This window comes from Stigmatopora argus, chromosome 16 (genome assembly GCF_051989625.1).
Source record: "Stigmatopora argus isolate UIUO_Sarg chromosome 16, RoL_Sarg_1.0, whole genome shotgun sequence".
NCBI classification, from domain to species: domain Eukaryota; kingdom Metazoa; phylum Chordata; class Actinopteri; order Syngnathiformes; family Syngnathidae; genus Stigmatopora; species Stigmatopora argus.
Window position 1 is genome coordinate 2,968,311 of NC_135402.1, and position 14,568 is coordinate 2,982,878.

General features: G+C 44.8%; 2 protein-coding genes across 3 annotated transcripts; both read right to left on the bottom strand.

The window, feature by feature from the left end:
- Window positions 1-11,148: 11,148 nt before the first annotated feature.
- LOC144090887 (uncharacterized) lies at window positions 11,149-13,567 on the bottom strand. 2 transcript variants are annotated; one of them, XM_077622793.1, is made up of 2 exons: window positions 13,418-13,567; window positions 11,149-13,051 (listed from the first exon to the last, which is right to left on the bottom strand). In XM_077622793.1, the coding sequence occupies exons 1-2, from the start codon at window positions 13,473-13,475 to the stop codon at window positions 11,640-11,642; spliced, it is 1,470 nt and encodes a 489-aa protein (XP_077478919.1). In that variant the 5' UTR covers window positions 13,476-13,567; the 3' UTR covers window positions 11,149-11,639. The 2 variants fall into 2 exon arrangements, with proteins under 2 accessions (XP_077478919.1, XP_077478920.1); XM_077622794.1 differs by having other exon boundaries at window positions 11,149-13,016; window positions 13,418-13,561.
- Window positions 13,322-14,469, bottom strand: LOC144090889 (histone H3-like). Its single transcript, XM_077622795.1, has one exon. It carries the CDS (start codon window positions 14,318-14,320, stop codon window positions 13,910-13,912), a length of 411 nt encoding a protein of 136 aa, XP_077478921.1. The 5' UTR covers window positions 14,321-14,469; the 3' UTR covers window positions 13,322-13,909.
- Window positions 14,470-14,568: the final 99 nt, after the last annotated feature.

Consider the following 14,568-nt stretch of genomic DNA (forward strand, 5'->3'; position numbering starts at 1 on the left):
TCTGCCGACCCTCCCGGTCGAAATGGATTGGACTTCAATCAATGATAAGGCATATCAGTCAATACAGTTGGAAATGTAGTTCTACCTGGATGTCATAAAACCCCCAAGTTTAAAAACGCAAACCAAAAATATACATTTTCATGTATTTTTTATTCAATTCCGTTTAACAAATCAAAGTGGAAGGATTTCAAGTTGGCCCTTGCACCCTTTGATTTGTCACAAAGAAAATGGTTTGGGCACCGGGGTGGGGGGTGCGGTGTCACGATCATTTCGGCTGTAGGAAATTAAGACAAAATGACTGGCAAAAAAGGCCCATTTTAGGGGTTTAACAGGCTGACATTTGGGTGTCGACACTCGCCAAGTGACAAATGATGTGGCTTATTTTTATCTCGGTCATTGTTTTTTGTTGAAAGCTAGTCATTTATTTAAAGATCTCATAGCCAAGTCTTGGCCAAGTTGAAGTGAGCAGAAAATTCAGCACACGAAAATACATTAAAATGTGTGCATCTTTTAGTCTTTTTTGACAACATTGTTGCGCTAATCAATGGCTGTCACCGGGTTCCATATTTTAGCTCGCAGGTTAGCTGAGAACCATATGCACCTATCGAAAGAGCCACATACGCCTCCCGAGCCATAGGTTTCCTTCCCATGACCTATAAGAAAGAACAAACGGCCAACTCTGACACCTCTGACGAAATATAAAACCAAAATCAAAACAAATAAAACCAGTTCCCATTTCCACCAGGGCATACTCTCATCTCCCAAACGAGCATCAACACCTGTGACGCTAGAAAGGCCCGTTTTGGTCGTGTGTCCCCCGTTCAGAAAGGCCACACCGGGTCAACCCGGCCCTAATGGACACACGTCATTAATGACCCTTGACCCCCCTTTGGCCTCTACCTGTACACTCTTTGCCTTGTGTTTGGCTGCAGGCCGGGCTGACTCTGCCCCCTTTGGTCCAAATTACAAAGTGGCCACTCGCCGGTGCGTTCGCTGCCACCCATCGGAGCTGCTTAATTATGGTCGTTGGCACCGAGTCTGAAAGCTCCCTTTATCCCCCCCTCACCCCCCAAGCGCTCCAGAAATAGCCCCCGCCGAGGCACACGGGCAGCCCAGATCAAACGATCCCCACGGGGAAGGGGTCATTACTGGAGCGCAGGGCGGACACAACCCAACGGGGACGGGGCCACGCCTAGAGGCTAAATTGCAGACTGGGCCCAAAGGGGAAGAAACAAGAGGGCTCTTTTATGAAAAGTCATCAGGGACATCGTTCAGGATTTACCTCGCGCGGGCCGCTCGAGCTTTCTCACGCGCGCTGCTTGAATTTTGATTTGAGGTCACGACCTGTCAGGGTTAGGGTCTTGGGTGTCCCAGACTCAGGGGTGGCCAACATGTTAGAATAAATGTGAAATTGTGAGAGTTAAAAAGATGCATCTAAAAAAAATCCTATCTGCCAAATTATTTTAAAAATATATAATTTATGATTTGTTTTTCATGGGCACGCATGAATTTGAGTGTGTTTTAGGAGAGAATAAAAATATAGTCCCTGAAACGAAGCAAACAGCCACAGTGTATACAAAATATAAGAAGCAAAGAGCCGCATGTGGCTCGAGAGCCGTCAAAAGAGATGTTTGAGGAAGTCATTGGCGGTAAATTTTTACTGGGAGGGCTAGCAGCAATTGTTCTGGTTATACTTTTTTGTAATTCAATGAAACATGATTATTCAACGTCCCCAGTTAAACTGGATTTTACGTCCACCACTGTCAATGGCAGTGAATGAGTTAACAAGCAACAAAATAATCCCGAGGTTTATGGATATTGCAAAATATAGATTTTCACTACTGGGATGCACTTTTTGGCTTTGGGTGCACCCATGTTTCGCATGGTTTATATTTATCTGGGTGTCACTACAATTACATAAGTAGCATGTCTGAAATTGTTCCCATGCGTCTAATCCCTTAAGTGAGGGAAATTGTGGCAGATTAAATCGTGACATTTAATCACATTTTATACACCATTTAAAGGAGCGGCACCAGGTTGTGTAGGTTGTCCAATTTGGGGCCCTCAGGGCGACATAAGGGAGAAGCGTTACAGTGATTTGTCAATCAGTGTTGAGCCTTAACTTAATTGATATTAAAAAAAATCACTTTTTATCAATTTGCAATACTGCAACAACAAATCTTACAGTGATGCATCGTCCAGGTCGTGAAGCATCAAAGCAGCCCCGTGCTATCATTCCTCCGGAATGACGTGCCCGCCTTAGCGTCTATCCGTTAACTTTTGACAGCAAATCCGTCCGGTACGGCACACAAATACCCACCTGGAAACTTTCGCCCACGCGTCAAAGCCACATTTTTGATTGGCTGCCGAGCATTGACGTAAAACAAGCTGCCGTCACGGGACAAATAAACACAGACGGTAAAAGACAGTTGCGCTCAGTGTGCGTGGATGTGTTTTCATGCCGGAGGGGTGGTGGCGCTCAAGCGGACAGTGGCGTCTCTCTGGGTACACAAGTGGGGCGTTCATGGCAGGAGAGCGCCGCCGTGTACGCCCTCCATGATGAAGACGGCGACACGCGCCCGTCACCTTTTAGCTAGCGGCTTTCTCTCGGTCTGTGGGCCGTGTTTGTATGCTAAATCCTTCCCGGCTCCTCCCCCCGCCTCTGTCCTTCTTCGGAGCCCTGTCATTCGTCCACCACAAACATTTCCAGTGCTGACACACCAGAGGCCAAAGCCACCCAGCGGCGGTGCCACAACCATAATGAGTATCTTCGTTTCTCATAATAATACCGAGGTGGGCGGGGCTTGAGCCCTTTTAGGGCTGGAGCTCTTAAACCTGCGTATGTGGGGGTTACAGTCAATTTCTGATGTTTGTTTGTGGCACCCAGTTTAAATTTTATAATGTGCCTAAATTAACATTTAACATTTTGGAAGATTTGCCAGAATTGTGCATTTTTTTTTAGATATATATTTTTTTAAATCCCACTTGTTTCCATTGCAATAATAATCTGTTAACATTCATATTAGAATCACACATTAAACATTTGTGCATCTTTGAAAAAAAACAATTTAGTACTTGTATGTGTAAAACTGGCATACTTCATTTTTTTCAACCCATAAAATAACCGCTTTAACCAAAACTCCCGTGAATTTTTTTGATGATTTCATCAATTGTACATTTTTTTCAGGGGGTCCAAAAAGTCCAAAGTCTTATTTGGCCCGCAGCAAATGAATAAAATATCGTTGAATATTGTCCCGCACAGGAAGATTAAATTCAGTCAACAATATTACACTTCTCAGAATGAACACTAGATGGAGCTAGTCGCTTTAACAGTGCCATTGACAGTAACAGAAACCTAATCCATTTCAACTGGGAAGGTTGGCATTGAATGTCTATGCTTCCAAGTCCACTTTAATTTGAGTGGCAGCCTCCCAGTGAAAATGGATTGGACGTCTATTGGCGTCAATCCCAGCCAATGAGGCAATAGTTAAAAATAAATATACAAACCTAATCCGATCATTACACTTGTGTTAGCCGTGTTGAACTATGAAACAGGACAAACTACGCAAACATGAACTAACGACTTTTTCACGTTGCATGGTGTACGTCCACCCACGCATACCCACACACTCACACACCTCCGCTGTGTCGACACACTACATCTCCTGTACCTGGTCCACTCGTAGAGGTACAAGCTAACTTCCGCATGTTTTCCCTTTTAGATGCTGCCAACTTGGTCATTTATCAGTGCTCTTCAACGCCAGCCAAAAATGTGTCGACTTTGGCAACGCCGCACCCCCCTTTCGCTACTTTGCTTGAACAGCGGATTTGGAAAATCCCATCAGAAATTGCAGCGTCAGGTTTGGAAATGGAACCATCTTGCAAAACCAAGCCTAGCTATTCAAATACTTTTTAAAAAAACAGCTAAAGGAGGTCATGAATGTCAACAACCATCAACTACAGGTTGTGCAGGTCCTGAAAAATCAAAGCAGCCCCAGACTATCTGACAATACCAGTATATTTGACTCTTACTAATTTGCTATGGTGTTTTTTTTATGAAATGCTGTATATCATGCTTACACCAGATGGAAGGAAGCACACACATTCCCTAAAAAATCAAAAAAAAATCCATCTGTCATTAATTTTTTAAATTAAAGTAGCCCCGCTGGTCCCTCCTTAAGAAATGCTCTGTTTAAAAATATTACACGATGCTCATTAGTTTCTAAAAAGCGAACATGTTGGCCTCGTGTTTTGATTGACAACAGGAAAAAAATGGCCAGAGTCCTGAAAACACGGCAATACTGGATCCCGTCCTAGAGATATCAAGTCTCGGATCTAGACATCATTATTTGTTCTTGTTATTCGGCAGCAATTTGATCTAAATCCCCTGTTTTGGAGGGAAAAGTGGAGAAAACAACAATATTTTGACCCGCATAAAGTATTTCCTACGTTGCCAGAAGGCGGCAGAGCCAAAGCTGCTGAAAATCGGCGTCCAGATTCCAGCGATGCCTTGTGTAAAAGGACTTCATTATGCTCTCAGAATATAGACTAGACAAATATTTGGCTTGGTCATTATGATGCCGTATCCACTCCCCCGTGGTCCCACACCAGGCTCAGTGTTCTGCCTTCAGAGCCCCCCTCACCCCCCACTCAAGAGAAGAAAGAGGAAGCCCGAGCCCCCCCGGAGAAACGACAACGAACGTCCGATATATCACGGCATTCAAAATGGAGATTTACGGCAATGCCGGCAGGGTGTCGGCGCAGAACGCTTTGGCCTCTGGGGACGCGGGGTCGCTTGCACGCCGCCGCGGTTCTGACATAATTCAGAAGTGGTCAGGAAGTGCGAGTCCCTCAGACCCCCACATCCCTCCAAACAGATGGTCTTTCATTCGGATGTCTCATATACTGCCCTCACTCCCACCTTCCTCTCCCGCATTCCACCAATCGCCAGTGAGACACTTTTTCCCCCCTTCATGAGGAGGGCTTTGTATAGGACTAAAAAAGCAGCCCCCCCACCCCCCGACCCCCATATTCCGTAAAGGTGTACGTCAAAGTTTTGTTGGAAAGTTATCACGTTCAAGTACTCCGTTCATCCCACTGGAGTTATTATTGGCTCCCAATGACGCTAATAGAAGAAGCAGAATTCATCTAATATTTATATTTGTTTAACTAAATATGCAGTAAATGTTTTGTTGGTTGTTTTGGTGTGTTTCCTTGCGTGTCCTGTCCGTGTGATTGTATGAGTTTTACTTGTTGAGTATTATTTGGCTCTCCTAATGAGGTGAGCCAGGTGTTTGTGATTGCCTCGTTAACCATCCCCCGCCTGTGTATCGAAAGCCCGTGTTTTACTAAGTCCTGACCGGAGTATCATTTTGTTTGGGGGGTGTGTCCTCTTTGTGTGCGTATTTGTCAGCTCCCATTAAGTTTGTTTCTTTGTTAATTTTATCCACTTTTAAGCAATCATAACAAATTGTTGTCAGCGAGGACTAAGAAAAATACAGCACCGATTTTTTGGGACGAGTAAACAATATTTGCTGTATTATAAAATGGGTCGTGATTTGATCGGATGGTCAGATCCATGTATCGTTTATACGGGTGTGACAATATATATCGATATGGGAGTATACATATATCGTAGTTTGTATCCCAGTATGCTAATATTTTTTTGCTGAAATCATTGACAATGATAGCTGTCCAATTGGCTTAAAGAGGCTATGGATGTTCATCTTTCAGCGCCATTGACGGCGCTAGACGGCCAATCTATTTTGACAGGGAGGGTTGGATGACATGTATGTGGCCCTTGAACATAACTAAGTTTGACACCCCCGTCGTAGATTGAGTTCTTGGCCCGTGTGTTGTTCTTGCTGTAAGATAATCGGGTCCTGGAACTGAATCTCGGGCAGGTCTCGGTCTCGGATACTAGCCGTTTTGACCGCAACACCATCTAGCGTAGACTAGCGTACCAGCACGAGGCCAGGTCACTTTCCCTGCCAATGATTTTCAGATGGTCCAGATCGTGGAAATGACAGGAAATTGGGAGAATTTCCCTTTTTGACAGAAAGCATCTGGTAACGCGACATCCAACGAGGCCCGCTACATGACACGTAGGCCCTTTGGTAGCATTTTCAGCATTCTACCCACGGCCACGTTTGGGGTCGCCAGCGCCGTCAGACTCCAAACACTGCAGTCCCTCAGCCAAAACCCTCAGGACTTCACAATAAACATTTCATTTCCTCTGGCGGGCGATAGGAAGGCCTCTGTGATGTTAAAAAGGAGCAACGGAAAAATGCTCGGCGTTCAGCGTTTTTTTTTTCTTCACAGCCGGGGGGAGAAAAAAATCTGAGCAAAGTTTGTTTATGTACATACACTATATATTATCTAACAGCAGAGTTGACTGGGTCGGACACCAGGACGTAAACGGTGAATGCGTTAACTCATTGGCTGCCATAAAGCAATTGGCCAGATAGCAACTTTAAGGTTAAGATTTGACCACGTAATAACAAATAATGCTAAGCTAACGTAGGGAAATCGTCATTCCTTCTGTTAACGACTCTTAAATCAACTGATTGGCTGCCAAACATCAAGTGAACCATTGGAAAATTGCAGCGTTTTCATAATCGCCGACTCTTAGTTAAAAACAGTAGATCAAATTTAGCCGTTTGGTGGCTAGCGGCGCATTTGCTAATCCGCCTCTTAACGTCACAATTATAGGAGCCGTCAAAGAGAACCACAATCACCCTTTCATTCACGAATTAGGTTGTTTTTCTTCTAAAAATGTGTTTATATCATTCCTATAGCATAGTGGTCTCTAACCAGCGGCACAGGGGCCAATGTGGTCCACGGGATCATATGTTGCGGCCCCTGCTTGAAAAAAGAAAGCTTCAAAAATAATGATAAAACCCATAAATTAAAAGGAAAAAGAAGAAAAAAGAATGTGGGTTCAATCGGCTCAAAATGCATTGGACGTGCTAATGAGCTAATGCTAATGAGCTAATGAATTGAATGAGTGCTCTGTAAAGGTAAAAAAGTCATAATTCATGCATGAACGGGTTGATATATAATATATGTATTGTTCAAAATAAAGGAGAAACACTTTTTTTCTATAATAATCTTATCATGAACTCATTGGCTGTCATTGATGGTGATAAATGTCTAAATCGTTTTGAATGGACGTCTCGCAGGGAACAAAAAATATATATAATTTGAACGATGTGGTGTTGAGACACTAGAACAAGATGGTGGAACTTTTTTTTCTCCAGAAAATGATTCATTTTGGAGGATTATGATTTTGGGATTTTCACCTATTTGGGTTGGAAATAACTGCACGGTGATAAATGAGAGTTCAAAAGGTGCCACTCGCCAGGGTTTAAAAAGCAGCCGCGTTAAACCCGATGGAAGAATCGGTCTTTACACGGGATGAGGGATGGGGGTGATGGGGGTGATGGGGGTGCCGTTGTGCTGCTCATCGCTTGCTTTGAATGCAGCCTCTATGCGCCTGTGTTATTTCAAAGGCCGTCTATTTCGGTGCCATTTCCAGCGGGGCCCAAACATTTCAAGCGCCTGGCATGTTCGTTCGAGTAAAGCTCCGCTGCCCGTTACGTCACAAAAGCAGAATTCATGCTAAGCCGCGTCCCAAAGGGGCCACGCGTGCTCGTCCTTCTATTTCCTTTCGCGCTTCATCTTTCTTTTCCAGCTATTTTGTCTGGCCTGCTTCAAGCGACGCTTTTCCGACTCCTCATTTTTGGGGGGAACTCTCACTTTCTGACGAGCTGCCCCCCTATTAGGTGGCGCTCGGGGCCAAATGTGGCTAACGCGGGTGTTGCTTTCAAATGTGGCAAAGACATATCTGTCAATGTATGTTTGTTTTAATCATTTCAAATTGTGTATGCCGTATAACAACTTTTGTACGTTGCCAGATTGGGCTGTTTTCAGAGAGTTATGCAGCGGGCGGGTTTCTCTGTTTTTTTTCCTTCTTTAACTGTATATATTTTTCAAGCTTTGAATTTAAGTATGTTTTTTTTTGTAAAACTGATTTTGTTTTACCCATTTGGGCTCTAATCCGGATTGTCTCGGTCACTGATAGCAGACGAAAACGTCATCGTCAATTTCAAAAATTGTCATGCTTTTAGCATGATATGCACATCCTCCTTTTCACTATATAAATATAGCGCGTCAGCAAGCAATGCACCCACACAGTCAAGCTATCAGCGTCATACAGCGACATCTACACAATATTCAATTTAGTGCATACAAAAGGCGCACCGACTGATTGGGCGCCCCATCCACTTTAGGGAAAATCTTAGACTTTTAAGTGCGCCCTATGTGAGTAAATTTTGAGCCATTGCAAGACATCTGTGCATTGATTCCTCTAGGGGGCGCTGGCACAGACCCAAGTTGTCCAAATTACATTGGAGAAGGCGAATTGTGTTGACACAGGAAGTTCGGGATTGAACCTTGATCTCAGAATTGTGAGGCACATGGGCGAATCACTCAATCACAAAGATTTTTTAAAAATTGAATGATTTTTTTCTCGTAATATTATGACTTTTTACACACAGTATTATTAAACCTGTAATGTTCAGCCACAACTTATTGACTAGAAATGAAATAAATCAGGGTAAGAACACTTTTTGGGGAGTCTCCAAAATATTCCTGATTTGGATTAAATAGCAAAAAAATACAAAAGGGCTTTCACAGGAAAGGAAACATTCAAAAAGAGAAAATAAAGCCAGAAAAAAAAAGAGAACCACTCCGGGGAGGTAACGATACTCCCCCTGGTGGACGTGTACTGCAGGCCAGACAGCAGACCTTGATGATCCCACAAATTATTAGCATAAAGCATAAAAGTTGTGGCCGCCATCCACGAAAACTTTCAAGTGGTTTCCATTGCCATGCGAACGGGGACAGCAAAGCAAAACTTCGGTCCAGGGATAGGAGGAAAATTAGTAGTTCTTGACGGGCGTTCCATATTTTTCTCTCAGCATGTGCAATAAATAGCCTTATAGTAAACATACACACACAGTAGATACGTATAAGTAGTGTATATTGAGTTTATGTATGAGTTTCTCGTTATTCCGCAGCTGTGCATTTTGACGAGCGATTCCCGTGCGCCCTTTTTTGACCCACTGAAGGCAACTTAATGACAGGCTTGTCTAAAGTTGGAGTCTGAACTTATCCATGCCTGCAACTCTTTTACTTATTCACTGGCATTGACGGCAATAGACGTCCAATCCAATCAAAAATGATTAGACGTCCACATCTGTAAGTGGCGGCCGTTGAGTTTGTGATACGATGGAAACAGCAAATTATGAATATATAATTCACTCTGGCTCCCACAAGAAGTTTGACTTCAGTCTACATTGTGTTGCACTTCTCAGCTTTAGCACTAGAGGGTGCTAATAACTTCAACAGTGCTTCCCAATGAGCTCAAGTGTTTAAATAAGTATTGGAAACATCTAATGCCTTAAATTGAAATCAATGTAGGAAATACATATATACTATCAATAGTTATCTAAATAAACACCAATAATAGATTTGACTTAACGGCGTCCGAGAGCGATGGCGCGGCGGTGGGAGGAACACGAGGGGGGGCGCTTTGGGGAAGAAGGCAAACAGCTTTTGGCCAGAGGAAGAACAAGTTAAAGGGCCACGCTTTCATGTCACGCTTCAATGAAGCCTTTTGATGAGGCCAGCACGCCAAGCGCGGCCCGGCGAGGACCAGCGAGGCCCAGCGAGGCCCAGCGGGTCCCCCCGATGGACACAGCCCTGCTGTTCTCAGTCTCAAAAGTCAGTGTGTCTCTTGGCGATCTGTTTGGATTTGCGCAGGAAGCGGACTTAGCGCGTATCGTGAGTCGTGAGGCGGGCCTACGGCTAGTTGACGGAGCAAAGGCCTCTTTCAAAGGCCACCGTGTTTTCGCTGACCACGTCCATTTGGACTGTCCTGAGTCTCTTTGGAGCAGGGGTGTTCAAACTATTGCACAAAGTGCCACCACGGCACTCCAGGACCGCTTTGGACACCCGTGATTTCATGTCTAGCGTTGCCAGATTGGGCTATTTTCCTAAAACATGCACGTGAGCTTCAGCGAAGACTTAAAATAGTCCACAGTTGTGAATTTGAGCATGAATGTGACTTTTTCTATATGTGTCCCGCAATTTGCCCGTGAGCAGTCTGGGGTCAGGGGTGCCTTCCTTTCGCAAGTGCCTGCGTGTCAACAGCGCCGCTCTCTAACCTCTACATGTCTCCATGGGAGTGTCAGTGTTGTGTCGTTGACAAAAAAAACTGCGGTATTTTCCACATTATAAGGCACACTTTCAATGAATGACCCATCTTAAAAAATGTTTTACATATAAGGCGCACTGGGTTATAAGATGCAGTAGTAGTAGTGGTGGTGGTAGTAGGGGATTGTGTTATAGATCCACTAGATGGAGCTCTAGTGGCGAGTAGTAGTAGTAGTAGTATGTAATAGTAGCTGTAAGTGTAGTAGCACTACTAGTAGTAGTAGTAGAAATAATAGTAGTGGTTTGGAGTTGTGTTATATATCAAGTAGATGGAGCTGTGCTAAAGGGAATTTCAGACAACAATTTATGTATTGATCCATATTGCCAGATTTTGAGAGACTTTTTGTTGCGCCTAATATGTGAAAAATACAGTAATATTCAATCAACATTTTTCCAATGAAAAGGTTTTACCTAGAGCTGGGGTGTCAAGGATCTTCTCAAAAAAGGTCACAGTGGGGGCAGCTTTTCATTCACATTCAACACAAATCAAGCTTTTGTGAGTGTAATCAGTTGATTGCAGTCAGCTGCTACACATTTTAGACGACACCTTGTCGGATGGGTTGGAATCCACTGCAGCCCTTGAGCAGACATACTTAAAAAAACGCATGATTCAATAGTTGACTAAAGTAATTGCTGATTAAACGACTATTAAACATTTTTTGTACTAGGGCTGCAACAATAAACCAGTACTATAAAGTCTTAGTTTAAAGTCGACAGCGCCCCGGAGTGGCCAAGCAATGAAAATAGAAAAAAATAAAATGTTACTGGGGAAAAGAAACCCAAAATTTACAAAATCATACTAATAAACATGAATTATTTGGTTTTCTGTTTGCGCTATGAATGGAAAACACATTATTAAACACAACATTTTAATTTCACGGTAGACTTCAACCCAAATAGTTTCAATTTAAAAAGTACTCAACCACATTAATACATGACAGCCTTAATACATACATAAATTGTATTAAGAATACAGTATCAATGTAAATAGCATATTTGCTTACAAATAAATAGCATGAGTATCCATGCAGAAGAGTCAAAATGACTTCATAAATAATGTTTCAGTGCCATTGACGTCTACTGCCGTCAGTGGGTTCTTTCAGCATAAATACCACAACACATACTCTGCAAATTGGACGTATATCACTGTCAATGGCAAATATGATCACTTGATGAGCAGCCTTCCTGATGTATGCCACCAAAAAATGTAAATATACCTACACAATTGTACACACCATATTCATATTTACTCTGAAATAAACTTTGCACAACAAAGAGAAACCATCCAGCAAAATAAGAATTTTCACAACCAAGATAGCTCAATTTAGCACAGTGAATTAGCTTGAAGTTCTTTCTCAACTTCATTGATCTCTACTTTTCTCCCCGGGGCAAATATGTCGTTTGACCTGATCCTTCCGGAAGAAATTCTGCCCACAAATTGTGCAGGAAGTGTGCGTTTGAGCGTGCGCCCTAAAAGTTTCCTTCCTGGGGAACTTTTTACCGCAGACGTTGCAGGCGAAAGGTTTGTCGCCGCTGTGCGCTCGGGTGTGACGCTTCAAGTTCCCCTGGTGGGAGAATTTTTGTCCGCACACCGAGCAGGCGAAGGGTTTCTCCCCCGTGTGTGTTCTGGCGTGCGACTTAAAGTACCTCTGCGAGGAGAATTTCTTCCCGCACAGGGAACAGACGAAAGGTTTCTCGCCCGTGTGCCGCCGGGTGTGCGTGATCAAAGTGCGCCGGGCCGAGAACTTCTGGCCGCAGACTAAGCAGGCGAAGGGTTTCTCGCCGGTGTGCGTGCGGGTGTGCGTTTTCAAATTGGCCCGCGTGGAGAAGCTCTTCCCGCAGTCGGCGCAGGCGAACGGTCTCTCCCCGGTGTGCGTCAGGGCGTGCGTGGCCAGCGTGCGGCTCTCGGCGAAGCGTTGGCCGCACGCGGCGCAGGCGAAGGGTTTCTCCCCGGTGTGGATTCGCGTGTGCGTCCTCAAATTGGCTTTGACGGAGAAGCGCTGGTCGCAAAAGGAGCAGGCGAAAGGTTTTTCTCCCGTGTGCGTCCTGGCGTGGGAGACCAGGTGAACCTTCTGGAAGAAGCGGCGGCCGCAAACGGGGCAGGCGAAGGCCTTCTCCCCTGTGTGCGTCAGCGCGTGGTTGGCTAACGTGTGCTTGTAGGAGAATCTCAGGCCGCAAACGGAGCAGGCGAAGGCCTTCTCCCCCGTGTGCGAGACGGCATGTCTTCTCAAGCTTCCCTTCTGGGAGAAACGCTGGCCGCAGACGGAGCAGTCGAAGGCTTTCTTGCCCGAGTGCGTGGAGGCGTGTCTTCGCAGGCTGCCCTTTTGAGAGAATCTTTGGCCGCAAAGCGAGCAGGCGAAGGCTTTCACCCCCGTGTGGACCGTCATGTGCGTTTTCCACAGGGATTTGTAGGCAAAGCTTTTCCCGCAGCGGAAGCATTTCCAGCTTTTGTCGTCGGACCGCTCGCCGTCGTCGTCCGTGCAGGAGGGCGACGTTATGTCGTCGTTGTCCGAAAGTGGAGCGAGGAGGCTTTCCGTGTCACCTGCCGTTTGCGCTACTACTTTGTCCTGGGGTCCAGTTTCGTCTTCGCTCTTGAAAGGGACTGACGTTATCGGCGACTCGGTGAAATCGGCCTCCGTTTTGACAGGGATTGAACGTTCCTCCTCTTTTATGACCGGGGAATGTTGCAGGTGGTCTTCCTCTTTGATGGGGAAGACTTCCGTATCTTCTTCCTCTTCCTTGATGGAATGACAAAGAGGTTTTTCACTCGAGTCTGTAAGACACAAGAAGGCAAACTGGGATGGTTTGGAAAAGGAAGAGTGGAATTTAGATGTGTTTTAATTTTTTTTCAGGGTGGCACGTAAGTGCTCTGAATGTTATTTTTCAAGCTACTTTTATGGTGGTTGTCAATTCCTTTGCTGATTGATTCAATGTCGATTCCGTTGCTGCTAACCATCCCAGTCAAAATGCAGTGAACGCCTACCGACAATAAATTTAATGTGTCTTGTAAGGGTTCAAAAAAATGAATGGGTTAAGGCAAGTGAGCATTTAGAAACATTTTTTTATTTTTAATGAAAGACAAGTCTGGGTAGGGAAGCCATTCACAAATAGGGAATAATTTACATAAAAGTGAACGAACCTCCATCATGTAGCACAACTCGTTCCCTCTCCTTCTGCTCGGATGCCCTTTGAGACATTTTCAGCCAACAAATACAACGCTTTTGACTCAAACCTGATCTTCTTTGTTAGCTTTGTTGCAAGCTAAGCTAAACCGAGAAACTGCGAGCCCATTCCAGGGGCATACAATGTTTTATTTCGATTAAGTAGAAAAAGGCGGAAGAATTGAGAGAATCGGGGCAATCAATAATACTATTTTAAAAGCGTTCATAGGTCAAATAATCTTCACTAAAGCGTCTATAAACACACACGGAAGTAAAAGGTAGGGAGACCTCTTCTTCTGATTAAACTAGAGCATATACTGCCATCTAGTGCCTGGAGGATTTCAGCCTAAAAACTATTTGTCAGCCATCTTTAGTGCAACTTGCTGATAGTCAAAAGGGATATTTGTCATTTAGAAACATGTGTTGTGGCTCTTAAAAGAGCCGTTTTGGTCGTAGTTGAAGGCAGCTTTTTAAGCTCTCTCCCCACGGATTCTGCGGGCCAACTGGATATCTTTGGGCATGATGGTCACCCGCTTAGCGTGAATAGCGCACAAGTTAGTGTCCTCGAACAAGCCAACCAAGTAAGCCTCGCTGGACTCCTGCAGGGCCATGACGGCCGAACTCTGGAACCGCAAGTCGGTCTTAAAGTCCTGGGCGATCTCCCTGACCAGACGCTGGAACGGGAGCTTGCGGATGAGAAGTTCGGTGGACTTTTGGTAACGGCGGATCTCACGGAGAGCTACGGTACCAGGTCGGTAACGGTGAGGCTTCTTGACGCCGCCGGTGGCTGGGGCGCTTTTACGGGCAGCTTTGGTGGCGAGCTGCTTTCTTGGGGCTTTACCGCCGGTGGACTTACGGGCTGTTTGCTTGGTCCTGGCCATTCTTCTTAGATGGTGGGTAAGCGTAGAATGCTGGTTTGTAAACAGGCGGACTCTGTCTTTTATTCGGCCGAGTCGCCCCCGATTGGTGCGTTTAGCAAGAGCCCGCCAAAACGCTGGGTGGGCTTTGGATGATTTGAATTTGAATCAAGCCAATCACGAACGAGTAGAACTTGATAACGTTTTAGGCGCGCGGAAGTTGACTGGGGAGTTTAAATTGTTGTAGAGCTAATAAATGTAGTATTTGGTAT